The 27,737-nt window shown below is 46.6% G+C and overlaps 1 protein-coding gene across 1 annotated transcript in view; it reads right to left on the reverse strand.

The window, feature by feature from the left end:
• Positions 1-2,502: 2,502 nt before the first annotated feature.
• DSTYK (dual serine/threonine and tyrosine protein kinase) overlaps positions 2,503-27,737 on the reverse strand; it is a 327,446-nt gene continuing 302,211 nt past the window's right edge. Inside the window, exon 13 of the mRNA XM_069238535.1 lies at positions 2,503-7,788. Within this exon, the coding sequence (XP_069094636.1) occupies positions 7,601-7,788 (188 nt within the window). The 3' untranslated portion in view covers positions 2,503-7,600. The remainder of the gene's footprint in view (positions 7,789-27,737) is intronic.

Below are 27,737 nucleotides of genomic sequence, written 5' to 3' on the forward strand. Positions count from 1 at the left end.
TAGGATTCGGCAATTACGCGAGGCAGTGGGTATTCGATTACGCCACTCTGACCGCACCACTTAACCGCCTTAAAGGAGTCCCACACAAATGCAAACAAAATCACCTGGACTGACGAAAGGGAGACAGCCTTCCTGGAGCTAAAGAGAGCAATCACAAATACTCCAGTGTTAGGTACACCTGATTATAATAAAACATTCTACCTCTTCTGTCAGTGTAATGGAATGACTGACAGTGGTACTAACTCCAAAGACATCTATTGGACACAACCAATTGCCTACTACAGTGGGCTGCTAGATCCTGTCATGTAAAGGCATTATAAATGTGAGCCAGCACTGGCTACAGCAGCTTTTGCAGTCCAGAAAAACACCACCATAGTGATGGGATCACCTTTAACACTGTATGTAGCACATGCAATATTCAACATCTTGTAAAAAAGCAAGAGCACCCTTACAACTCAAAGGGCATCTGGATATCAAGTAATACTTTCAATATCATCATTGCAAGTGGTTCAATGTCACACAGTTAATCCAGCAATGTTCTTTGCAGACCCAGTTTCCGACGATGAACAAGTACATGACTGTGCCAATTACACCCTAGAAAAAGAGAGTAAGGTGGGAGAAGACCCCATCCCTGGGAGCACGTAGCTCTTTGTTGATGTGTCCTCTTTCGTAGGTCAGGAGACTAGGATTAGGCACTCTGGAGCAGCCATTGTAAAAGCCGAACAAGCAGGGATCATCTGACACCTTACAGATAGTGAGTCAAATACCACTTCCATCCCATTTCTCAGCACAAGCCGCAGAATTAGTGGCCATCATTGAAGCGCTGCAACAAGCCGGAGGACTAGAGGTTACCATTGATTCAGATTCAGCATATGTCACCACCACTGTGCATTCCAGCATTCACTGGTGGGAAAGGAGGAGATTTCTTAAATCTGATGGATCCCCTGTAATGCATATAGATGCATAAAGAGTTATTGGCACAATTGATAAAGGCTTTAACCCTACCATCTAAGGTAGCAGTTATAAAATGTGCAGCGCACACCAATCAGCAAGACTGTCTCCAGTGGTAATTCCTTGGCAGACTGGGCAGCAAAAGAAGCAGCTGAAACATCTCTAACTTATAGTGAACAGGATGAACACACATTAAGGATGATAACAAGCAGACAACAGAATGGTACTGAATTACCACCCCCATATACAGAGACAGCACAATTACATTTAGGCAAATTGAAAGCACAAGCTCTACCTCATGAAAGGGAGCTGTGGGAACAGCGAGGCTGTATACAGTCACCAACACATTTCATCCATAGGCAAGAAAGCACAGGTAAACCAGTAATGCCACAAGCCCTGTTATATGCAGCCCTAGAGCAACTACACCTCCCCTGCACACACTGCCAAGGAATATATTCTTGCTACGCTACAGACAGATTGGTTAATTCCACAATTATCTGAAATGATTACTAAGTACATTGCAGAGTGTGCAGCATGCAAACAATACAGCGCTAAACCCACAATAAAAGTAATTACCTCAACAATACCATGTCCGACAGGCGCATTTAAAATTCTACATTTAGATTTTGTCGACATGATTGAGAGATGTAACAATTACAGATACCTTATTGTGGTGGTCTGCCCTTTCTCGTTGTGGATCGAGGCGGGACCATGTGTACATAATGATGCTAAAATAGCAGCCAATTTTCTGATAAGAGAGGTGATACCTAGGTGGGGAATCGCAGAAGCGATCCGCTCAGATAACAGCACACACTTTGTTCTGTCCTTGACATCAAACAAGTGGCAGGAATAACTCACCTTGACATTGCCGTTCTTGTGGTCAACCAGAAGTGCCAAAATACCATTTTAAAGCACCTTTTTCTAAATCTCATATGGTTGGAGAACTTCATGGTGGCTGGGTGACTCTTGGTGGAAGGAGCTATTTTTACAGGCAATAAAGTCACCTGGTAATACTGTTCCACCTTCCGTTAGTTTTTAAAAAGATTTGTTTAGCCTTTTTCTGTATTCCAGATAGAGGAATCCTTTCCCTGTATTCTAACGTCCTTCTATACATTACGAAAAGAATACTATGCAACTGTGTGGGAAATGATGAGATAGGTGATACACATGATAAGTTAGGGTCCTTCGTCAACACACGGGGCACTTCAGATAAATTGATGGCATAGTCTGTGATTCAGAAAAACAACATATCACATATGAAAACGTGTACAGAAAAAACAATCTTATGAAGAAAGACGTCAAGTGAAACAAAAAAACAGAAAGGTTTGAAGTAACTCGGAGTCAGTGCTCCAAGCACAGGTGATGAAAGGGAGATATCATGATGGGGTACTTGTGTTTCTGGCTCCCCTAAAGTAGTGACAGTTTTCCAGCATCCTTAGGACGGGATGTCTATCTAAAATGCCCACAAACAGAGGCAGCAACACTCCAAACCCTCCTAACCCTGAAACAATAGATAACTCATTTGACAGAGCTTCATAGGTAAACAGTATAGTTAGGTTACAGAGATCTTTATTTCACTCAAGACATTTTGTGCACTCAGACATACATTACAAAAATATAATTGTTCAAAAAACGTTTTTTGATTACTACATAGCATCATGAGTTATAAAGTGCTCCCCTCTCACTGTGTGAGCAAACCCGAGTCAAAGTGCTCCCAAGGCCACTGCACAACCTTCTGTGCTTATTAAGCAAATACTACAGACAAGATAGATACACAAATGTAGAGAAAAAACATAACGCAGGACAGTTAAAGCTTCCATGGAATACAGGGGCACTTTGTACACAGTTTTATATGGACAGATCTTTCCTGGAGTACAGAGAAAAACAAAGTGTTATACACAAACAACTCCTGCAGGTTTTCCACCATGATGATAATGAGATGAACATTACCAAGAGAAGGGTTTTCGTTTCAAAACATGCACGTAGTTCCCTGAGGGCTCCACTAACAAATAAATACCTCTACCAGTATCAGGTGGTAGGCATCTTGGCTTACCTCTGCATGGGTGTCATTCACTTGAAACAATTAAAGACAAAACCTGCAGTCTTAGAAAGAGGTCTTCCATCCTCTTATACAACTTCTTGGTTGCAATTTTTGCAGTGCAAGTTCAACCCTTCACCATGGAGAGACACAAGACATTTTCTCCACTGACAAGAAACGTTAGATACATGTAGCAGTGATCTCACTACACTTTTCACCCCCCCATGATTAAGAGAGAAAGAAACTTGTAAACTACCAATGCTGGGGGATTGCAACATACTCCAAATGGGTAAATAATACTGCCACCTTAAACTTGGTATAATAGCCCAACTTATAATTCAAATAGGGAGCACGGCAACCTGAAAGTGCCCATGGCCCATTGCAAACCCTGTGATTTACAGTGGGGCATGGGCAGATTCAGTTTGCCATCTTCCCTTTAAGCTTCTGTGAGCTTGCAGGTCAGGGCTGTGCAAATGAAGGTCCTGCAGGTGCAATGCCACAACCCACTTCCCTGGGCCAGGGTGAGCATTTAGGATTTGCCTTTGCACAGAAATGCATTGAGTGGGCAGATATCAAGGCTAGAATGAAGGTTCTGCCCTTCTTTGGCACAGGTAGGTAGCAGGAATAACACCCAGTCCCAACTTCCAAAGCAAGTATGTTCTTTATGGTTCCTTTGTCCAAAAGGATCAGGGAGTTCCAGACTGTAGCTGAAAGGCCCAAGGAGTGTGCCATGGCACAGCTTTTCTTAAAGCATTCTAAGGCCAAATCTGCCTTCTCACCAAACAAGTGTGAGCCATCAAAAGGTATGTGCATCAAGACACCTGGATGTCTACTGAGAAGCCAGCTGACCTCATCCAGACGTAGTATTGAAGCATCACAATGCTTCCCATAGGCCTCCATAGACAGAGACTGATTTGATGTTCTGCTCCTGTTATGCAAAGCATGGACACTGCCCTATGCCCTCATACCAACAAAAATGTTTTCCCATGCCCCTTTTCATCCTTTCAGCCTCCAGATACATAACGCTTCTTCTTCAAAACGTTGCATGTGATTTGAAGCATAACTATCATCAGGTTTTTATTTTGGGGTGCTTGAAGAAGTTACTGAACATAAATAACCTTCGTATATTGCTGCTGCATCAAGTATTTCAAATGGCTACATATTAAGAAAAAATGAACAGACACAAAAGTTGCACCTCAGGACATTTGGAAAGGGTGGTGAAGGAACAGTCGGGGTACCTATACTTGCAGTCTTTGATGCATTTAGAGGAGACCATTCATGGTTTTAAATACCACTCTTTAAACGGAATGGTCTGCAGACGTAATTCACCCAAAACATTCCCAAGATGTTAAACCGATGCTCACAGGCTTTACAGAATCACCAGGACAAGTAATGATCTGTGTTTTTTTGTAAATAGTGCCTCATCACCCTCTAAGGAGGGCATCAACTTTCCCACACTGAGGAAACCTCTTGACTACCTCTTTATTGCGAGGAACACTTTACACTGCCAGTACTGTACTTACTAGTGGTATGTTCCCCTGCAGCCTGCGTAATTTTGTAACACTAACTGAGCATAGTTGTACAAGTATGACAGTATATGCAAAGTCCGTCAGTGGGCAGGTTACAGTTTTATGTGCGAAGCTTCATCAATGGACACAAGTTGAATTTTACTTAAGAAAGGCCAATGCATGTTATTTTACTGGACTACAAGGCAAAGTCCATTTACCCTACCTTCCATTTTGGCTTCAGACATGTTTTGGCTCGAAATGTGCACCACCGAAGGGCCTGGTAATTTTTCTAGTTTAAGTACCATGATAGCACATGCTTAGAAAATAGCAGATCGCATTTAACAAAATACACGGGGGACCATTTTCTTAATTTGCAGGTGACTTGTGAGATAGTCTAAATGGAATCTTCAATGATGAGAAAATTAGTTACTGAATCCTTAGAACCCATATGACCGTTTATCTTACAGAACAAAAACATCTTAAGTCTCCTTTAGTGAGGTTATTTCATCTTCCAAGAAACACAACATGTTGTATCTGGAGAGTATTGTGTAGCAAAATGGGTCATTTGCATGAATCCTATTTGCAGACAGCAGTAAGAGATATTAGTATTTTGAAAAACTGGATTAGGATAAACTATTAATCGCACAAAAAACGTAATATAGTACATTTAAGAAAAGCCATGATTTAGTGGCTTGTTATCTTCCAGAGAGATATTTTCAGCTATGGAGGGTACTGATCAGGGAAGCCTACCGACAGTCACAACTGACAGATAATTTTAGGAACAAGAGGAAAAGCAAAAACAAACATACAAAGTGAGATTTCACCATAGAAAGCTTCAGTTTAATATAAGTGAATATACATATATTTATATATTTGTTCATAAAGTGTATTTATTTGTACAATTTTGAAATACTGGCCTCCGCTCTTAGGTCGATACAGCAAGGCTACACAACACCACAAGGTATCACCCTATTAAGGGGTGCTCATCTAGTGTTAACACTGGTAAAAACATACAAGGCTCGCCTCAAGTTTCTACATTTTTCCTACCCAGCAAATAGCGCTGCACTCCCGTGCCCTACGACTAGGGGAAATGCAGGCCTTAAAGTATAAGTCTTTTACTGTTCTTGTTCGAACTCAGCTAAAAGCACGTATACCCTCCCCAACAACACCTCATCATCTCTTCTTTCAATACCGTTGGTTACAAAGGATGACAATGCATCCTACTGCTCAGGACCTCATTCCTTACACACAGCGGCCCCGCACTGCATTGAGAGTACATATGCAGATAGCTGAACATCATTTCAGTGCAGTTCATATGGAGTGTTCTGAACTGCATGGTTACATCGAACCTCGGTGCAAAGGCAAAACGAGGCCCACCAACTGAAAAATACATTAAAAATTAACAAAGCGTATGCCCTAGAAAGCAAACCAAGGCGTCTCATAGCAAGACTTATACTGCCCCAGACGGACCTATACGAGCAGCCTTTTGTTAGGCCATGACAGGATACCCCTCACTTATAGTTTACATACAGGTGCAGGCATTCAGAGCGACTAAATAGTAATGTTAGAAATATGCAAAGGTGATAAAACATTAAAAAATACAGCTTACGCAAACAAAGTCAACTTCAAAACTAGTGGGAAACAACCTTGCGAAAACGTGTAAAGTTTTTGCATCATGATTATAAACCACAAAAATATAAAGAATAAAGTTACAGCACATGGATGCTTTTGGCCAGGAATGCCTCAACCACACCCATGAAAGCTAACCACCCACCCATTTACTAAGTGAAAACAATATCAGAATATCATTATTTTTTTTTAAACAGATGCGGTCAGAATGACCCAAGACTATTTTTACACTTGTGAAAGATGTAGTATTTTATCTAGTGGAAAGGAAACTGGTGCTTCTACCACTGTACACGACCCCAACAAAGCTACTTAGCTACAGTATCGAAAGCTGGCCCTACCAGAACAGGAGTACGCTTAATTAGAAATCACTGAGGAGAGAGGGGCAGAACGTGGAAGTATGGCACGTATGGCAAAACTAACAACCACAACGTTTCAGAGGGGAAGCACTGGTGTTGAGATGCTATGCTAAGGGACTGAAGGAATAGGAAAAAAAAGTTCAGATACTCCAAACCCATGTTACAGACAGACGAGGCAGTGACCTAGATGCATTGGACGTAACCCACTGCCAGCTTTTAAAAGAAAAAAAAAAAAAACACACATACTGGTGAAGGAGCTCGTTTTAAAACCAATCTATACAAGCAGAGTTTAAAAGCATTACATTTCAAAGTAGGGGGTTCTGGTAAAAAAACAAAAAAAAAAAACAAAAAAAAAAAACGAACAGTTGCATTTTTATCCAGCAGACAAGGGCACAGCTTATGTTTTAATTTGTCTCCATTGACTGCATTCACAGTGCTTGAACAGGGGAAACCCCAAGTTTCATCTGATCCAAAACGTGATTGTGTAAGTGGGTACGAAGTTATGAGGGACCATCATCTGGACTACGGGTGTCCTATGTATATCAGGGTTGGTTTGGGTAGCAGTTAAAATGTGTACGTACGTAAATCGAGTACTACAAAACACTCGATAGCTTATGTCCCCATAGCCCTAGCCTCTGCATCGTTCCATGAACACCTCTATGGTGGCCAAGGAAAGAAGTATTGCACATCAAACGGAGGAGGAAAGAGGCTGGACTATGGACTTACTGTCTGGCTAGCCCAGGCTAGGAGTGCTCTTTTGGAAGGCAATTAAGACAGGAGAAATCGAGGTCCGTAATAAATGCATGCCCCGCTCAGTGGGGATTTTGCAATACTGCAATGGCTACAGGCATTGCTCTGGAGCCCACGAAATTCAGATCAAAACCTTCCATTAAAGACTTCCACACGGAATGTCATTTCTAAAAACTCCTCCTAGCCAGTTGGAATTCTGTTAGGCTGGAAGAATTCAGCAAAGACTGCATTCATGGAACATTCAGAGAGAACTCGTGCCGAGAAGCAATTAGTGTGGTTGAGTGTTCCAACACTGCCCACGAGTTTGAAACAGTCAACAAATAGTTCGGGCGCAGAGTCCAGAAAGGAAATGTTTCAACGCTTCTTGCTCAGGTGGAATCCTCAAGGGTCCTGCTCAAGTTCTCAGAGTTTGGACGGCAGAGTCGGGTCATGATGCCCTGAAGCATTGGTTCTACGATGCCAAGGAGGGGGCGCTTAGAAGGCTCTCCATTCCAGCAGGCTTCCATGAGCTGCCAGCATTCCTCGTCAAACACGGGCAGCCGCTCAGGACGTGCTCCTAGGGATAGAGCATAGGTATTATTAGAAATCAAGGTAATAAATTAAACATTCATTGTCCTATAGCTTCTACCTCTTAATCTAGATTCCCTTAATATGGCAACTTCCCTTCGCTAATCATTAGTGGACCTCACAGGGGGAGTGGCAGAACATTTCTGGTATTTCCAGATGGGTGGTATTATTCAAATAGGCTGCAATTTCACGAGGAACAGCTATATAACATACTAAAACAGTCTCATGATCGGTGTCTTGCTCGCTGCCCCTTGACTGCTTCACTTGTCAAAACATTCGCTTCTCATTCAGTAACCATGCACAACACATATTAAAATAAATGCATCAGCTCAGTACTGCTGGTCGTAAAAAAGTTCAAACAAGAAATCATACGTCATCCTTTGCTTCTTCGAGAACGGTTAAACTGCAGTGGATGCGCAATATTTGGGAGAAGTTGCTTTGTAGTTTTCTGCACTGTGCAACTTCAGGAGAAATGCAGATAGTACAGTTACAAATGTATTTATCCAAGGACAAGCTCTTTCTGGTGGTTAGTCTACCTAACGGACGATTCATCACCGTGTGAATTTCCCCAGGCACCAGACAGACAACGCAAAAGCAAGTGCTACTAGACTCTAGGAGGCGGCACCGTGCAACTCCACATCAATGCTATTCTGTTTCAGAAGTCACAAAAAGAGCCACATATGATAGACACTCATGCACAGGGACATCAGATTCTTTCATGGACTCTTCTGCGCCCTTAGACAAGAAGCCTATTAACAGATTCAACAAAACAGTGTGCAGAAAACTTATATTGTAATCTTTTTAGATAATGGAGCCATACTACAGAACAGGGAGGTGGGTTGGGGGGGAGGGGAGAGCGTGGGGAGGAATCTGCGGTTGAGTAGAGTATCCACCAGAACGAAAATGTTACTTACCTTATAAACATCTGTGTGACATGTAGTGCTGCAAATTCACATGCTGTGCCAATTCCTGCCATCTAATGTTGGGCCCAGATGTGTGCAAGTTGTTTTTCTTCAAAGAAGTCTTCTTGGGTCGCAAGGTATAGTGACTCCACCTACTGCTGGTAGTATCAGCTCTGGGAAGGATAGGTAAAGTTCTCTTGATTTTGGATATCATGTTTGAAGTCATTGAGCTTTGCATCTGGCTATGCCTGGTTTGGAAGTAGCCTGCCACTCGTGCAGCCTTAAGAAGGCAACAAAGAGCTGTTAATTCCTGCAAAATAGTTGCATTCTAGCCACACAGTACATAAGGGTTTGCTTAACATCCAGATTATGCAACCAAATCAGGTTGGGGAAATAAAACTGGCAGCACAATGGAATGGTTAAGGTGGAAAGGAGAAACCACGTTAAGACGCAACTTAGGGTTAAGTACAGTGGAAAACCCTATCTCTGTGAAACTGAAAGAAGTGTTCTTCTAATGTTAAAACCTGGAGCTCACTGACACATCAGTAAGGTGACTGCAACCAGGAAGGCCACCTTCCAGGAGAGGAATCGAAGGGGGCAATAATATACAGGTTTGAAGGGAGGACATAGGAGTCTAGTAAGACCATTGTTTAGATTCCATACAGGAGCCAAGGACTCATGGAGGAAATACTTTTTTCAGACCTTCCACAAAAACTTTGATAACTGGGATCCTGAAATGGATTTGTCTTAAGTCCACAGCAAGGCAGGCAGTAAAATGGAGCAAAATAGAAACGTAGGTCAGGCCACAGATTTGTAAGTGGAGAAGGTAGCAATGTGCTGGACAGTTGCTGCCAAAGTGTTGTAATAGGCACTAGTGGAAGAATAGTTTCGATTTAGCTGCTCAAAAAGTGCAGGTAGTGGGCTCAAGTGCTTCCTTAAGAATGTCAGTGTATCCCAGAGATAACCAAATTCTAAGACCTCAAGACCCAAATTGCAAGGTTGGGCATGTTGGGGTCCTGATTTCTCCACGGTTCTGCAGGAGAAGGTCTGGCCTGCTGGCAAGCCTCACACGTAGCACCAGCAAGAGTTTGAGGATGGGGGTGAACCAAGGTTGTCTGGCCCAGGTAGGAGCTACCAGGATCAGGATGAGAGACTTTGTCCAAAGCCTCTGAATCATGAATGGAAGACGTGGGAGAGGCAGAGGAAGAAAAGCATAGGCAAAAATCCCTGACCAGTTCATCCACAGTGCATTGCCCATGGACTGTGGGTACCTGCAGGTGAAGTTTGGGCATTTTGCGTTTTCAGTGTGGTAAAGAGGTCTAACCACCACAGCCAGAAGTACTGAAAGAGGGCCTGCAGGTGGTTTGCCCACTGGCTGACTTGTTGCACCTTGCTGAGGAGGTCTGCAATGCTATTGTGCATGCTTGTCAAGTATTCCCCTAGTAAATGGACTCTGTGGCAGAGCGCCAAGCACCAAATGCTTTAAGCTAAAGCAGAAAGGTGGTGAGAGCGAGTGCCACTTTACTTGTGAGATAGTACATGGCAGACATGTGGGCTGTGCAAATGAGGACCACCTTGTCCACAATGTGACAGCGGAAGGCTTTCCGGACTAGCTGAACGGCCAACAGCTCTAGGTAATTTATGTGGAAATTATAGTGATAAGGTGCCCACTGGCCTTGTACAAGTGAGGTTCTGTAAATGCTTAAGGGAAGCGTCTGTTGTGATAGTGATCTGCAGGACAGGGTCGAAAAAGGGCTATCCCTTCAACAGGTTGTTGGTGTTCCACCACTGCAAAGAGCGATAAGTGCAGCTTCTAATCGACATTAGACCTTCCCAGTGACCCTCCGCTTAAGACCATTGTTGCAGTAAGCACTCTTGCAAAGGGAGCATGTGTAACCTAGCATGAGGGACTATGGCAATGCAGGTTCCATCAGTCCCAGAATCAGCATCACTGTTCTGATTATAAACTGGTGATCTGGCTGAAAAAGAAGAACCAACGCCTGGAAGACCTGCACCCTTGTGGGTCTGGGATAGGCCCTGCCCACCACTGAGTTGATGACTGCCCCCAGATAGGGTGAATTTGGAGGGGCTGAAGGTGGGACTTAGTGGCATTGATGCTGAAACCTAGGTCGTGTAAGAGGTTCATGGTAGTCTGCATGTATGAGAGGCACTGCTGACAAGTTGCTCTCTTGATCAGCCAGTCGCCCTGGTAACAGAACACATGGATGCCCTTGCAAAGCATGTGTGCAGCTACCACTGCTAAACGTTTTGTAAACCCTCTGGGGGCAGTGGTGACCCCGAACGGCAAAACTCTGAACTGATAATGTTGGTCACTTACCACAAACTGGAGGTAGTGCTGGTGAGCTGGATAAATTAAGATGTGGAAGTAGGTATCTTTGAGGTTGAGGGCAGTCATGAAATTGCTGTGTTGCAGAAGAGGAATGACATCCTGTGGAGTGACATGTGGAAATGTTCTGACAGGAAGCTATCATTCAGGGGCCTGAGGTCTAGGATAGGCCTGAGGGACCCATCCTTCATGGGGATGAAAAAGTAGAGGGAGTACAACCCTGTGATTTTTAGGTGTCCTGGGGTAGAATGGAGTCTACTTCTTCTCCAAGCAGATGGTGTTGTAGGGACAGGATGGGTCTGTAGAGCGGATGTTGGGAGGGGTGGAAGCGTGTTCCAAACAGTAACCATGGGGTATGATGTCTAGCACCCACTGGTCGGAGATGATCTGCTGCCATGTGGGGAAGAACCCCTTGGACACAAGCCCCGGCAGGTGTTGTGTCATTGGGGGGGTAAGGAAGAAGGGGCAAGTCACTGCCTGGCTGGAGCAGCTCCCTTGGGGGAGCACCCCCATATCACTTCCTTTAGAACTACTGCTTTTGTAGAAACCTTGAAAACAACCCCTTGTAGAGGGTTGTTGAGGCTGCCGATGTTGCTAAGAGGTGAGGTGTTTGGGGAAATGACCTTACAGGCACCCTGGTAGATAGACAGCCTAAAGGATCCCTAAGTCTGTGGGGCTCCCATGGAATTGGTGGTCTTGGTGTCTTTCTTGATCTTCTCTAGCATCTAATCAACCTGTGGCCTGCAGAGTTGTTCCCTGTTGAAGGGACGTTTGAGGAGATGCTGTTGAACATCTGGTTCGAAGCTAGAGACACGGAGCCAGGCGTGCCTGTGGATGGGTAAGCTGGAATTCTATGTCATGACCTATAGGCGAGTAATACGCCATTCTTTCTTCATTTAATTTAACAGCAGACATATTAACATGTCAAACAAAAACTTAATTTCCCATAATCACAGGGAAAAGGGAAAATGTTACTTACCCGGTAAACATCTGTTCGTAGCATGTAGAATAACCCTTTTAAGACCTTCCATAAAAGCTTTGATGACTGGAATACTGAACAAGGATGTAGGTTTTCTGTTCTGTATATATGTAGCTATTGCGGTGAGATGTAACCAAATAGAAGTACAAGCTAGATTTTCTTTCTGTAAATGGAGCAAATAAACAATGCCTTGGACATTAGCTTTAATGGGATTCATTTGTTTGGGCTGATAGTAGCATACAAAACGCTTCAATTTTGCAGCATAACATGCTCTGGTTGTGGGTGTACGAGCTTCCCTGAGAATGTTCATACATTCTGCAGGAAATCCTAAGTAACCAAACCCTATGATTCCAGGAGCCATATCTCAAGGTTGAGTGTGACTTTGGGTCGCGATGTCTGATTTGTCCTGGATTTTGAGTCACAAGGTCTGGCCTGTTGGGTAGCCTCCCATGGGGTACTACTGAGAGGTTCAGAAGTGTGGAGAACCATGGCTGACGCTCCGAAGTGGGAGCTACAAGGATCATGGTGAGAGATGTCTGCCTGATCTTCCAAACTAGCAGAGGTGGAAACGCGTGTGCAAATATCCCTGACCAGTTCATCCATAGAATGTTGCCCATGGATAGAGGGTGTGAATACCTTCAGGCAAAGCTTGAGTATTTTGCATTTTGCGCTGTGGCGAAAAGATCTATCTGAGGTGTTCCCCACCTTCAGAAGCATTTTTGAAGGACTTGTGGGTGGAGTTCCCATTTGTGGACATGTTGCTGCAACCTGCTGAGCAGATAAGCAAAGTAACTGTTCATTCCTGGGAGATATTTTGCCACTAGGTGAATGTGGTGGAGGGCCCACTTCCAAATTGTCCGAGAGAGTCTTGCAGATTATGACAACCTTGTGACACAGGTGATGAAGAAATGCTTTCAGGGATAGAAAGGCTGCCTGAAGCTCGAGGCAGTTGATATGCATGGATTGGTGATCGAGATCCCGAAGGACCTGTACTGTGAGGCCTTGAAGGTGAGCACCCCAACCCATTAGTTGAGAGTCTGTGGTCAGGGTGACCTGAGGCACAGGGTCCAGAAAAGTATGTCCTTTCCACAGGTTGGTGGTGTCCCATCATTGCAGAAAAGGGTAAGTGCTGCGGTCTAACAACACTAGATCCTCCAGATGACCCTGTGACTGAGACAACTGACGAGATGGACACTGCTGTAGTTGACGCATGCGGATTCTGGCATGAGGAACGATGGCAATGCCGGAGGCTATCATCCCTAAGAGACGCATGATAGTCCTGACTGTATGTACGATTCTCCTCAAACTGGGGTAACAGAGACTGAAAACTCCGAAGTTGGGCATGGTTGGGATATGTTGATTTAGCTTTAAAAACAGCTTCTAGATAGGGCTGTATCTGAAGAGGTTGTAGATGAGATTTGACAGAGTTGATTGTGAATCCTAGCGTGTGAAGCAGGCTGACTGTCATCTGAGTGTGGTTTTGGCACTGTGGTAGGGTACTGGCTTTGATATGTCGTCTAGATAAGGGAACACATGTATGTTTTGTCTCCAGATGTGTGCGGCGACTAATGCTAAGCACTTTGTGAAGACTCGGAGGAGTGGTGATTCCAAAAGGCAGGACTTTGAACTGGTAATGTTTGCCTGCCACCATGAATCGTAAGTATTTGCTGTGTAAAGGGTAAATGGGGATATGGAAGTAGGCATCTTTTAGATCTAGGGCTGTCATAAAATCGCCTTGTTGGAGAAGCAAAATCACGTCTTGAAGAGTAACCATACAAAGTGTTCTGAAAGAATGAAGTGGTTTACTGGTCTGAGGTCCAGGATAGACCTGAGAGAGCCATCTTTTTTAGGGATGAGAAAGTACAGGGAATATACTTCTGATCCCTGTAGTTGTAAGGGGACAGGCTTGATGGCCCCTTTGAGAAAAAAGGATTGAACTTCTTGTTTGAGAAGTGTGAGATACTCATGGGAAAGTCAGACAATAACCATGTTGGATAATGTAAAGGACCCATTGTTCCATGGTGATGTTGACCCATTCTAGATGAAAATCTTGAAGACGGTCCCGGAGAGGTGTGGAATGGGCGGAGGGAAGAAAGAGGTAGTCACTGTTTTGCAGTGGAGGTACAGCCTCGGGTGGCAGTGCTTTTACCTCTGCCTCGGTTTTTATTGCCGGTATAGGCTCCCCTAAAGAAAGTGCTAGAATATGAGGGTGAAGGCTGTCTGTGCTGGGAAGTTGATGCATCCAAGGTTGCAGGTTTGTAGCCACCTCTGAATGTAGAGTGACAAAAAGTGCCCTTTTGTGAGGGGGACTGAAGAGCACCCATTGCCATTGCGGTGTCTGTATCTTTCTTCAGCTTGTCAAGGGTGGAGTCTACTTGAGGGCCAAAAAGGGGCTCCTTGTCGAGGGGCATATCAAGCACTGCCTGTTGGACCTCTGGTTTGAACCCAGAATATCAAAGCCATGTGTGCCTGAAGGGAGCTGGGTTCTGGTTCATCCTCCCACGTCCCTAACACACACACTTTTGCCTGTTTTGTTAGATGCAACTTTGACTGTAGTGCGCTGGGTTCCTGCTAACCAGGTCCCCAATTCCAGTGTCCCTTCCCTAAAACAAGACACCTGGTCACTTGATACCCAAGTGACCAGGCCCTTCGGCCCATTTAAAGTCCCTAGTAAATGGTACCCCAGTACCTAAGGCATGGGTACTGAAGAGGGCCCCTCAGAGGTGCAGCACAATTTGTGCCACTCTGAGGGGCCCAGCACCAACCTTATCCAGACTGCGTGACAAGTTGCTTCCAAAATTGAAAACACGACATGGAACAGTCTGTGTACCAGGTCCCCCAACACTGCATGTAATATATGTAAGTTACCACTTTAGCAGGACCTCCAGCCCTAAGACAGGGTGCATTATATTCAACGTCCACAACCACCCTAAGTCTACAAGCCAGCAGCTTGTCTTCACAGGGACCAGACTCCCACAGGAAACCATTTGGCACCCTATGCCTTATTGCAAACCTGCATCCAGCTGCCCCAGTGCTGCCCGAAGTGAACTGCTGGTGTTGTTCTGATCAGTGCTGAGTATTTACCTTAAGTCCCTGAGACTGGCCTCTTAAGTTGTTGCTAACCCTGTGTTTGCTGAACATTGTTTTCCTCCAGAGGGTAACATTGAAGAACTCTGAGAATTTCACCAAGTGTTGATTTTTTAAAACTGAAAAGTAGTTATTCTTGAGAAAGTGCTTACCTGATCACGAAGTTCTTGGGTTTAAAACATATATATAAAAAGAAGTGTTATTTTCCAAAATCGGCCTTGGATTTATTCTTTGAGTTTGTGCCTCATTTATTGCCTCTGTGAGTACAATAAATGCTTAGCACTGCCCTCTGATGAGCTTAACTGCTCGCCCACACTACCACAAAATAGAGTATTAGTCTTATCTACTTTTGCCTCTGCTAATAAATTGGGGATCCACTAGACTCTGCACATGTACTTCTTTCTAGGGCACCATATAGAGAGTCAGCTTCCTACAGTGCCTCCTTATTAAAACACTAGTGTTAATACCACAGTCTGCAGCATCTAGGGCGCAGCGGATCTAATTATTTGTGATTGTCTGCCCCTCAGCAACAATCTGTTGTCTTCTTTTGCAGTGCTCATCTGAGAGAAATTGGAAGAGCTCCTCAATCTCATCCTAGTGAGCTGGGTGGTATCTCACTAGCAAGGCCTGTGAATTGGCGATATGCCTATGATTGGCTGCCTGGGCAGCCACCCTTTTGCCTGCAGCATCTAGCTTTTGTACTCTCCTTATCTGGAGGCAGAAAGTCACCAGTAGCCTGACTATTGGCCCCTTTACGTGCAGTGGAGGCCACCATGGACTCTGAAAGGACTTGGGACCTGATATATAGCAGGTAAGTGGAAGCAGACTTGTATTTCTTATCTGCTCTAGGGGTGATAACCCTAGGGCGGACAGACTCCTTAAATATTTTGTCTGTGTGTTGAAGCATGCCAGGGATCATGGGGAGAAACTGTATATCCGTGTGTGTGAGAATGTATGGGTATCAAACAGAAGTCCTGCTCAATTGGGTTCCTATGCAGCTCAACATTATGGAAGGCGGCTGCACAAGCTATAACTTGTTGATAGGATGCGCTATACTCTGGTGGTGACAGTTGTGCTGGGTACAAATCTGGCTCGTTGGCTAACATGGGATCAGGGTCATGTGTGTCCCATGGATCTGGGTCCTGCTGTGACCCACCCAAAGCTTCCCCAGTGTATACTGGAGATCCAAGAGGTGTAGAATCTCCTGCAGCAGGTGATGGAGATGAAGGAGAAACAGGAAGTAGAGGAAAAAGAGGTTGAGATGGCTTGGCAGGTGTGGAGGAAGCCTTGTCCATGTTTGCCTTCCCTGGAGGTGAAGAAGTGACCAAATCCTCTTAAAAGAATAATTTCCTCTTCAAAAGTACGGGGGGAGAGCAATAATTCACCCACTACCCTCTTAAATACGGAGACGGCATTGCCGAGCATCCATGGTTTCCAAAACAGGTTCCACAGGTGAAGGTGTACCTGAAGACTGGCTAGAGCCCTTCTGCTCTAAAGATGATGTGTCTGGATTTCGGCACAAAAGTCTGCTCTGCATATTGAACGAGGTGCCAGAGGTCAAACCTGAAGACGGTGTTTTGGTCTTGACTATTTTCGGAGCCAAGCCCAAGGGCGGGGCAGCCGAAGCAGTTTTTTGGATCGGACCATGACCTGGTGTCAATGGCGGTTTAGTGACCTCTACAAGGGGCTTTTTAAACATTCTTAGATTGGGCAGAAAGGGCCACTGTGCTCACAGGATGCGTGGATGTAACCTTGTGGCTTTCGATATCTGACTGGACATCAGTATCTTGGATGGAGAAGGCCTCTTCTTGTTCCGGCTCCTCCTGGGCGTGCTCTTCCCCAAAGATGTCCGTGACGTCATCCGGAGTCTTGTTCACCATCTCAAACCGATGAGCTCTTAGGTCCCTAAGGGCCTTCTTTGACCAGAAGGATTTGCTGCTGTCGCAAGCAGCTTCTCGGTGACTGAGAGAGAGGCACAAGTTACAAACAAGATGTTGGATGCTGTGGGGGAACTTAGAGTGGCACCAAGGACAGAAACAAAACAGTGTCCGTCCCATAAGCTTAGCATATTCTTCAGTGCTGCGTGGTGAGGTAGGCCCTAAATGGGCGAGGTCGCCTCGGAGGGCATGTGGTCAGTGCCCCAACTGACGAATGGAGACGAACATGAAGATGGGAATACGCAATTGAGAAACAATACCGTCCATAAGAGAGAAGACTAAAGGAAAGATTTCGAATCGGACCAAGTCGAAAGACTGAGCAAAGAGACATATGTCCGAACCCAATGGCAGAAAAAAACACAATCTAAAATAAGGAGTTGATGCCCATCCGAGAAGGATTCACTTGATCCTATGACTCGAAAACACTTGTTCGAAGAAAAACAACTTGCAACACTCAACTGGACCCAACACTTGAAGGCAGGAGAATGCAGAGCATGTGAATCTAAAGCCACACATAACATCGAACATTAAGGGCCAGATGTAGCAAGTTCCGAATTTGCGATTCGGAAATTGTGAGTCTGTGCGACTCGCAATTTCTGAATCGCAAATTCGGATGCAGAACGGTGTCTCAGACACCGTCTGCAAATCGCTATGGGGTCGCAAAGACACACCTCATTAATATTAATGAGGTGGGTCGCATTTTGCGACCACATAGCGAGTCCCGGAACTCACAGGGATGGTGGCCTGCTGAAGACAGCAGACCTCCATGTATGACTGCTTTTTAAATAAAGCAGTTTTTTTTTGTATTGCAGCCCGTTTTCCTTAAAGGAAAACGAGTTGCAATACAAAAGAAATAACGAAACCATTTGGCTTCATTTTTTCAGAGTAGGAAGTGGTCCATTGGACCACTGCCTGCTCTAAAAAAACATTTTTGGCAACATTCACAAAGGGGAAGGGGTCCCATGGGGACCCCTTCCCTTTTGCGAATGGGTTACCACCAGTGTGACACTGGTGGTAACTGCGAATTGCTTTGCGACCACGTTCACGGTCACAAAGCAATTTACCATTGCGATGCGAGTCGCAAATAGGAAGGGGACAGCCCTTCCTATTTGCGAGTCGCATTCACATTTTGCGAGTCGGTACGGACTTGCAAAATGTGAATGAGCATCGCGATGAGCATTTTGCATGGCGCAAACTGCGATTTTCGCAGTTTGCACCATGCAAAATGCTTCCTACATCTGGCCCTAAGTTCCAAACAAACAAGTCTATATCCAATCAGGCTCCTTGAATGTCTCTACAGGGTGTTGTTGTCTTTCCATCGCCCTCTTTCTTTGCTGCTCTCAGCCCCCATCAGTTAAGTGTTGGGACTTCAGTCCCCATTGGCTTTTCTATTCCTGTGTGCCGATTTGTTTTTCAGGATGTGTCCTCTTTTAGGTACTAAAGGGTGCTTGCGTCTCGTTTAATTCTGGACAGCAGGAACGCTTTGCTGATCCTTCACAGTTGTTTTTCTTCAACGAGAACTAACCTCGTCCAAGTTATTCAGGTCGCGTGGCGGTCCTCTGACTGCTAGAAGGTGCCCCCCACTCACATGTTTGCCTTGGAGATGCTCCAGCCTGTCTTTGATCTGTGGCGAGAGAAATTGAGCACCTCTGACCGAGGCCGTGTGCAGCATTAGGCCCTAGCTGGACCTAGAACACCCCACAGAGTAGTAAATCATAGGGACTAGGGCCCCTTTCCCGGGAGACGCTGCCTAGGCTGCCAGTCACTGTTCCACAGCATGCCCATGTGAGTGCAGGGAGAGGTGTCTGCCAGGGCACAGGCACATTGTGGCTCAGTGAGATACTTTTTAAGGCCTTTAGTCTGCCTGGACCTTGCGGCTTGTCTCTTCCCATATCATAGCACTGCAGTTATTGGCTGCAATTTATAATTGGGGACCCCCCCTTGCAAATTCCCTCTTACCTGGTGGGTGGCCACTGATCTAGCTAACATATTGTTAATCACTCAATTTTCATAATAAAAAGAAGAATTATTCAAATAAAATCAATCACTAAAAACCTCACCTTTTGGGAGGGTGTACTTTTGCTGTGGAAGTAAAGGTTAATACTTTACGTGCACGGGCCAATTTTTTGTTCATAGACATACTTACACGGGTCCACGGGTTACAGGTTTCACCCTATTTTTTTTTGCTACATATCTTTGCCAATCCGTAGCATATTTTAACACAGAGAATGACCCATCAAGAGATGGTCCATTTCTGCACCACCCGATCTTTCTCGCCCCAATATACCCCACCAAGAGCTGGTCGTCCACCAGGAACTCTTGTGTGCCCAGACAGTGGAGTTGTTCCTCTTCTTTAGAGGGATGTGGAGGAGCGCAGAAAGTTGGCAAAGTGACAGATTAGCCTACATGAAATGGTTTTACCACTTTTGACAGTAAGAGGTCCTAGAGCGAAGCACCAGTTTGTATGGAAAAATGGACAAGAATGGAAGCTTGGATGATTAAGCCTGCAGCTTACTCAACCCTCTAGGCAGATGTACTTGCCAGGAGAAATGCTGTTTTGACTGAGCAGCCGGAGGGGACAATTATGAAGAGTCTCGAAAGGAGCACACACAAGAATGTGAGGACCAAATTAAGATCCCACTGAGGCACAATAAAAGGAGAAGCGGGAAACATATGTATAAGATTCTTCAGAAATCTATTTACAATGCGGGATTAAAATAAAGGTTGGACAGGCAGCTACAAAAAATGCAGACAGTGCAGAAAGATAACCCTTCAGAGTACCCAAAGCAGAGCCCTGCTGGGCAAGGTTAAGAATAAAATGCTTATGTTAAAAAGCTTGCAATACCAGACCCTCCATGCCCAATCCAGAGCCACAAGGAAATCTTGGGCCTGGTTGGTCGGGATATTCTTGAGAAGTCTGGGCAGGTGTGGTATGGGTGGAAAAGGATACAGGAGGCCTGAGCCCCACTCAAGACAAAAAGAATCTGTGCGATCGCCGCCTAGGAAACTCCAGCGTACATACCTGCCGACATTGCACGTTCTCTGTAGAGGTGAACAGATTTAACCAATGCTCCCCCCACTGCTGAAAGAGACCCAGCACCTTTTCCGATGGAGATGCCACTCATGATCCGCTAGGCACCGGCAGCTGGTTTTGTCTGCTCTGACGTTCAGAGAACCTGTCAGATGTTTGAACCACCAGGGGTATGCCTTGCTGTACCAGCCATGCCCAGAGGCGCAGGGCTACTTGGCAAAGGGTCCACGATCCCACCCACCCCGTTTGTTGCAGTACAACATGGCAGTGGTGTTTTCCGTGAACATCTACACTAACTTTACCTTGATGGAGGGGAGAAAGGCTCTCAATGCCAGTCTGATCACTAGGAGCTCCAGAAAGTTGATGTGGAGTCCAGATTCCGCCAGAGACCAGAGTCCTCTGATCTTCACCTCTCCCATATGGCCACCCGTCCCAGGAGTGACGCATCTGTCACTACCATCAGATCTGGTTAGGGAAGGCAGAGGTTTTTATTTTCCTGACCCAATCGCTGCAGATCTTGTGCAGTACCGTCCGAGATCTCGACCATGTCGGAGATGTTCCCCTGATACTGCGTCCACTGGAACTTCAGGTCTCACTGCAGGGCCTGCATATGCCATCTAATATGAATTACTAGCAGGATGCATGAGGCCATGAGGTCCAGCAGCCTCAGAGTCATTCTTATCAAAATCCGGGTTACAGGCTGAAACATCTGTATCATAGCCTGAAAATCTTGAACTCACTGTTCAGGAGAATAAGCCTGAAACTCCACTGTGTCCAGGACAGCGTCAATGAAAAGGTTCGGCTGAGAGGGGTCAGGTGTGACTTCGGCACGTTGATAGTAAAACTCAGTGAATGCAGGAGGTTCACCGTAGTCTGGAGGTGGGAGACGACAGCCTAGGGTGAGCTCACCCTCAACAACTAGTTGCTGAGAGAGGGGAAGAATGTCACCTCTGATCTCCACTGATGTGTTGCGATCACGGCCATCACCCTGGTAAACACCTTAGGGGCGCTGGTAAGGCCAAAGTGAAGCACAGTGAACTGAAAGTGGTCATGGCCTTCTGTAAACCGTAGATAACGTCGATGAGCAGGCAGGATTGGAATGTGAAAGTAGGCATCCTGCAAGCCCAATGCTACCATCCAGTCTCCGGGGTCCAGGGCAGACAAGACCTGAGCCAATGTGAGGTTCTTGAACTTTTCCTTTTTGAGGAAGAGGTCGAAGGTACAAAGATCTAGGATACAATGCAGACCCTTGTCTTTTTTGGAATAAGAAAGTAGCTGGAATAGCAACCACAGCCTACTTCTGGCTCCGGAACCCTCTCTATGTCTACCTTGGCCAAGAGAGCCTTCACTTCCTTGCAGAGCAAGGACAAATGATTCTCTGTCAGCTGGTCGTACGATGGAGGGATTGAGGGAGGAGTAGATTTGAAGGGGAGGGGGTAACCCGTCCGAATGATCTGTAAGACCCACCTGTCTGATGTTAAGGACTGTCTGATGTTAAGGACTGCTAGAGATGGAGGGCGGATTCTGCCACCAAATGGATGCCCATGATCTTGAAGGGCAAGATTAGGAGGGCTTAGAGGCTGTAGCTGCCTGAGGGTTGGTTGTTGTAGCAGACCGCTGGCTTCCCGACCCCTGGAGTCATTAAGAACTGTGCCCTTGCCCATGCATAGGCCGGGAAGCTTGAGCGAGATGATGGGATAGGGTTGGCATGGTTGCACAGCCCTTCTATAGCCACACAAGGAGTGAAAGGCAAACTGGAGTTGACACAGAGCAGCTGAGAGGCCTAAAGGACTTGGCCGTAGCCTGCGAGTCCCTAAAGCACTCCAGCGCAGTCTGCTTTGTCTCTGAGGAGACAGTTGCCATCAAAGGGCATGTCCATAAGGGAAGCCTGGACACCCCCTGAAAAGCCTGATGTTGTGGAAAACACCCTGCAAGTCGCTTGTGTCTAAACCACAGCAAACAGTGAAATTTGCTGTGTTTCTCCTGTCCTTGACCACCTGGGAGAGAATGGATCGGGCCTTGTTCGGAACTTGTGGCAGCACTTGTGCAACAGTGTCCCACAGTGTGTTGGAATAGCAGCCCAATAAGCAATGCAAGGCTGGTACAAGAAAACATTTTCTTTCCGAAGCTATCCAGCCTTTTGGATTCCCTGTTCGGGGGTGTGTCAGGGAACGCACCATGGGAGATAGAAGCTTGGACCACCAAGTTCTCCATGGCAGGGTATTGGGTGATGAAGTTTGGGTTCCTAGGTGCGGGGCAATGGGCAATCGTCCTATTCACAGGAGCCCCAGTGCTGGGCCTGGACCAGGTTCCCAATAGGACATCTGCCAGTGCCTCATTAAAAGGGAGTAGGAGTTCAGAAGAGAAAGCTCCAGGCTCTAGCACTTCCATCAAGAGGTTAGTCTTAACTGCCACAGAGGGCAACTTGAGGGCAAGGGCCTTAGCCTCCCACTTCACAACTGTAGCATATGTAGCTACCTCTGTCGAAGCCACAGTAGAAGGAGAAAGCATGCCGGTATCTGGAGGCATGTACAGTTCACTGGCATCTCCCAGTTCCTCACACTAGTCAATGTCCTGACCTTCTGACTGGTATTTTAAAGGGTCCAGTGACCCCTCCCATTTTCCCCCAGAGGCCTAGCACTTCAGAATAAGGCTGGGGAGCCAACATAGGATACATGGGTCCTGTTGGTGCCGGAGTAGGCATCCGTGAACTCCACTCTGGCTCTGTGTCAGATTCAGTGATCCTAATGGCAACAAGAAGTATCTGCGTCTGGACTGGCTCCAGCCCAATCCATTATCGGATCCATGGGGGCCCATCGGAGCCAAAGCCATTGGCGCAGAACCAGAAGGGCCCCCCATGAGGCCCAAAGGTGCTCCGGAGAAGTCAGTCCACTCAAAGACCTGGAGCATGGCCCCATAAAACTCCCAAATGATCAGGGGTTGCTCTGGCTCTGAAAAGCTGCACAAAAGCGGGGAGGTGTAGAGTCTGCCCTGGTGTAGGTTCCAAAGAGCTGTGACTTGAACACTGATGTTCCTTCGTTGTATTGGCCAAGGAGTCGTCGAAGCACACTTCGACTGCTTGCGCTTTTTGTGCCCCTTACCCAAGTACTCCGATGAATGAGTGGGAGGAAGAGGACGAGGACTCAGGGGCTCCTGTGCAGTCCCATGACCTTCCTCTCTACCAAGACCTACGCGTAATCACCTGCCGGGCCGCTAGCAGCTTTAGGGATTGCTTCATGAAAGCCTTCGGTGTTGTGACCTCAGTCGGAGCATGACAGTGTCATGCCCCAGACACCACAGACACACGAGGTGTGGGTCTGCGCCACACAGTTTCAAACCAGTCTTTCTCGAAGACATCGGCGACACACCAGGAGGAAAAATCTCAAAAAAGAAAATGACAAAATGTTGTAAAAATCCTGTCAAAAAACGATAGAGGAGTAGCTTTTTTTTTTTCCCCAAGATCAGCGCTAACTGGTGTGTAAAGAAAAGAGATGGTGTCCGCTAATGTGGTACCTATTTAGGTGCAGACGATGCACAGGGGTAATTGTTCACGAAAAAAATCTTCCTGATGTAGTCTGACGCCCGGAATTTCAAAGGTAAGAAATCTGCAGCGAGAAGTCTCTATCGGATTTATTTGTTGGATAGGATTTGTTGCCATCCCTGAATGAAGTGGCTGATCCTAAAGGGCAAAAAGTGCTTGGAGGTTGTGGCCGGAGGGGCGGAAGATCTTGTTGAATGCTGCCCCTGGGGGCCTGGTCGTGGTCTGGTGGGCCCATAGTACCAAACTCATAAGGGCTGGAAGGTTGAGGAGGCCTCTAGCATATCCCAGAAAGAACAAAACTGTTTTTGGGGGTGAGGGCTGATAATTGGCTGACTGGAGCTGAAAGGTCTAAGGAGGTTGCTGTGGTGCAGCTCTCCTTAAAGTGCACTAGGGCCGAATCTGCCTTCTTACTAAACAGATGTGAGCTACCACAAGTCATGTCAATGTAAGACACCTGGGCGTCTCCCAAGTGTGAGAAAGTAGCCTCTTTCTAGCCTTGTTACCCCCACTTTTGGCCTGTTTGTGAGTATATGTCAGGGTGTTTTCACTGTCTCACTGGGATCCTGCTAGCCAGGACCCCAGTGCTCATAAGTTTGTGGCCTATAAGTATGTGTTCCCTGTGTGATGCCTAACTGTCTCACTGAGGCTCTGCTAACCAGAACCTCAGTGGTTATGCTCTCTCTGCTTTCCAGATTTGTCACTAACAGGCTAGTGACTAAATTTACCAATTCACATTGGCATACTGGTACACCCATATAATTCCCTAGTATATGGTACTGAGGTACCCAGGATACTGGGGTTCCAGGAGATCCCTATGGGCTGCAGCCTTGCTTTTGCCACCCATAGGGAGCTCTGACAATTCTTACACAGGCCTGCCACTGCAGCCTGCGTGAAATAACGTTCACGTTATTTCACAGCCATTTACCACTGCACTTAAGTAACTTATAAGTCACCTATATGTCTAACCTTCACCTGGTGAGGGTTGGGTGCAAAGTTACTTAGTGTGTGAGCACCCTGGCACTAGCCAAGGTGCCCCCACATCGTTCAGGGCAAATTCCCCGGACTTTGTGAGTGCGGGGACACCATTACACGCGTGCACTGTACATAGGTCACTACCTATGTACAGCGTCGCAATGGTAACTCCGAACATGGCCATGTAACATGTCTAAGATCATGGAATTGTCACCCCAATGCCATTCTGGCATTGGGGGGACAATTCCATGATCCCCCAGGTCTCTAGCACAGAACCGGGGTACTGCCAAACTGCCTCTCCGGGGTCTCCACTGCAGCTGCTGCCAACCCCTCAGACAGGTTTCTGCCCTCCTGGGGTCCAGGCAGCCCTGGCCCAGGAAGGCAGAACAAAGGACTTCCTCTGAGAGAGGGTGTAACACCCTCTCCCTTTGGAAATAGGTGTGAAGGGTGGGGAGGAGTAGCCTCCCGCAGCCTCTGGAAATGCTTTGATGGGCACAGATAGTGCCCATCTCTGCATAAGCCAGTCTACACCAGTTCAGGGATCCTCCAGTCCTGCTCTGGCGCGAAACTGGACAAAGGAAAGGGGAGTGACCACTCCCCTGACCTGCACTTCCCAGGGGAGATGCCCAAAGCTCCTCCAGTGTGTCCCAGACCTCTGCCATCTTGGAAACAGAGGTGTTTGTGGCACACTGGACTGCTCTGAGTGGCCAGTGTCAGCAGGTGACGTCAGAGGCTCCTTCTGATAGGCTCTTACCTCTCTTGGTAGCCAATCCTCCTTCCTAGGTAGCCAAACCTCCTTTTCTGGCTATTTAGGGTCTCTGCTTTGGGGATATCACCAGATAACGAATGCAAGAACTCACCAGAGTTCCTCTGCATCTCCCTCTTCACCTTCTGCCAAAGGATCGACCGCTGACTGCTCAGGACGCCTGCAAAACCGAAACAAAGTAGGAAGACGACTGCTAGAAACCTTGTATCGCTTCATCCGGACGGCTTTCTCGACTGTTTCCAGGTGGTGCATGCTCTGGAGGTAGCCTGCCTCCTCTCTGCACCAGGAGCTCTGAAGAAATCTCCCGTGGGTCGACGGAATCTTCCCCCTGCAACCGCAGGCAACAAAAGACTGCATCACCGGTCCTCTGGGTCCCCTCTCAGCACGACGAGCGTGGCCCCTGGAACTCAGCAACTCTGTCCAAGTGACTCCCACAGTCCAGTGACTCTTCAGTCCAAGTTTGGTGGTGGTAAGTCCTTGCCTCCCCACGCTAGACTGCATTGCTGGGTACTGCGTGATTTGCAGCTGCTCCGGCTCCTGTGCACTCTTCCAGGATTTCCTTCGTGCACAGCCAAGGCTGGGTCCCCGACACTCTAACCTGCAGTGCACAACCTTCTGAGTTGTCCTCCGGCGTCATGGGACTCCCTTTTGTGACTTCGGGTGGAATCCGGTTCACCTTTCTTCTAAGTGCCTGTTCAGGTACTTCTGCGGGTGCTGCCTGCTTCTGTGAGGGCTCCCTACGTTGCTGGGTGCCCCCTCTGTCTCCTCTTCCAAGTGGCGACATCCTGGTCCCTCCTGGGCCACAGCAGCACCCAAAAACCCTAACCACGAGCCTTGCAGCTAGCAAGGCTTGTTTGCGGTCTTTCTGCGTGGGAACACCTCTGCAAGCTTCATCGCGACGTGGGACATCCATCCTCCAAAGGAGAAGTTCCTAGTCCTCTTCTTTCTTGCAGAACTTAAAGCTTCTTCCAACAGGTGGCAGCTTCCTTCCACCCTCAGCTGGCATTTCCTGGGCTCCTGCCCACTCTCGACACTGTCGCGACTATTGGACTTGGTCCCCTTGCCTTACAGGTACTCAGGTCTGGAAATCCACTGTTGTTGCATTGCTGGTGTTTGTTCTTCCTGCAGAATCCCCCTATCACGACTTCTGTGCTCTCTGGGGGTAGTAGGTGCACTTTACACCTACCTTTCAGGGTCTTGGGGTGGGCTATTTTTCTAACCCTCACTGTTTTCTTACAGTCCCAGCGACCCTCTACAAGCTCACATAGGTTTGGGGTCCATTCGTGGTTCGCATTCCACTTTTGGAGTATATGGTTTGTGTTACCCCTATACCTATGAGCTCCTATTGCAATCTACTGTAATTTTAAATTGCTTGCATTACTTCCTTTTGCTATTATCTGCATAATTTTGGTTTGTGTACATATATCTTGTGTATATAACTTATCCTCATACTGAGGGTACTCACTGAGATACTTTTGGCATATTGTCATAAAAATAAAGTACCTTTATTTTTAGTACTTCTGTGTATTGAGTTTTCTTATGATATTGTGCATATGACACCAGTGGTATAGTAGGAGCTTTACATGTCTCCTAGTTCAGCCTAAGCTGCTTTGCCATAGCTACCTTCTATCAGCCTAAGCTGCTAGAAACACCTCTTCTACACTAATAAGGGATAACTGGACCTGGCACAAGGTGTAAGTACCTCTGGTACCCACTACAAGCCAGGCCAGCCTCCTACACCAAGAGGCCACTTTACTTCATCCAGACATGGCAGTGAAGCACCACGCTGCTTCCCATAGGACTATCTAGATAGTATGTGGTGCTCAGGTCCAAGCAAATGACAAATTAGGCCGCATCCTGAATAGTTTGGGTTGAGAAGCCCGTAAGTCTTCAGGAAGGGCTGTGAACAAAAAGTCACCGGTCAAGCCCCACAGTGCGTTGGAGTTGCGGCCTAATAAACAGCTTGCATTGACAAACCTCAAGGCTAGGCTGGCAGAAGAGAACACCAATGCTTTTCAAACGTGTCCACTCATTTTGTCTCTGTCAGACAGCATGGAAGGAAAGGCAATAGGGTTGATTCTGCTGATGGACACCCAGACCACCAGACTTTCAGAAGTTGGGTGCTGTGTGAGGAAGTCCGGGTCTCCTGGAGCACACCTATGGTGGCAAGTGACCTGTAGGCTGACAGTGGGGCCAACCCAGGGATTAGCTCAAATGCCCAGCAGCACATCAGTGAGGGTTTAACTGAAGTACATGCTCTCTGCTGAACCCATCTGACTAAGATGCAATTTCCCAGTTATGCAGTGGGGTGCAGACATAGCACCAGTCCACCACCAGTGGGCTGGATATCTCACTCAATACTGGGCTGTTTCCCCC

This window comes from Pleurodeles waltl, chromosome 6, assembly GCF_031143425.1.
Source record: "Pleurodeles waltl isolate 20211129_DDA chromosome 6, aPleWal1.hap1.20221129, whole genome shotgun sequence".
Taxonomy (NCBI): domain Eukaryota; kingdom Metazoa; phylum Chordata; class Amphibia; order Caudata; family Salamandridae; genus Pleurodeles; species Pleurodeles waltl.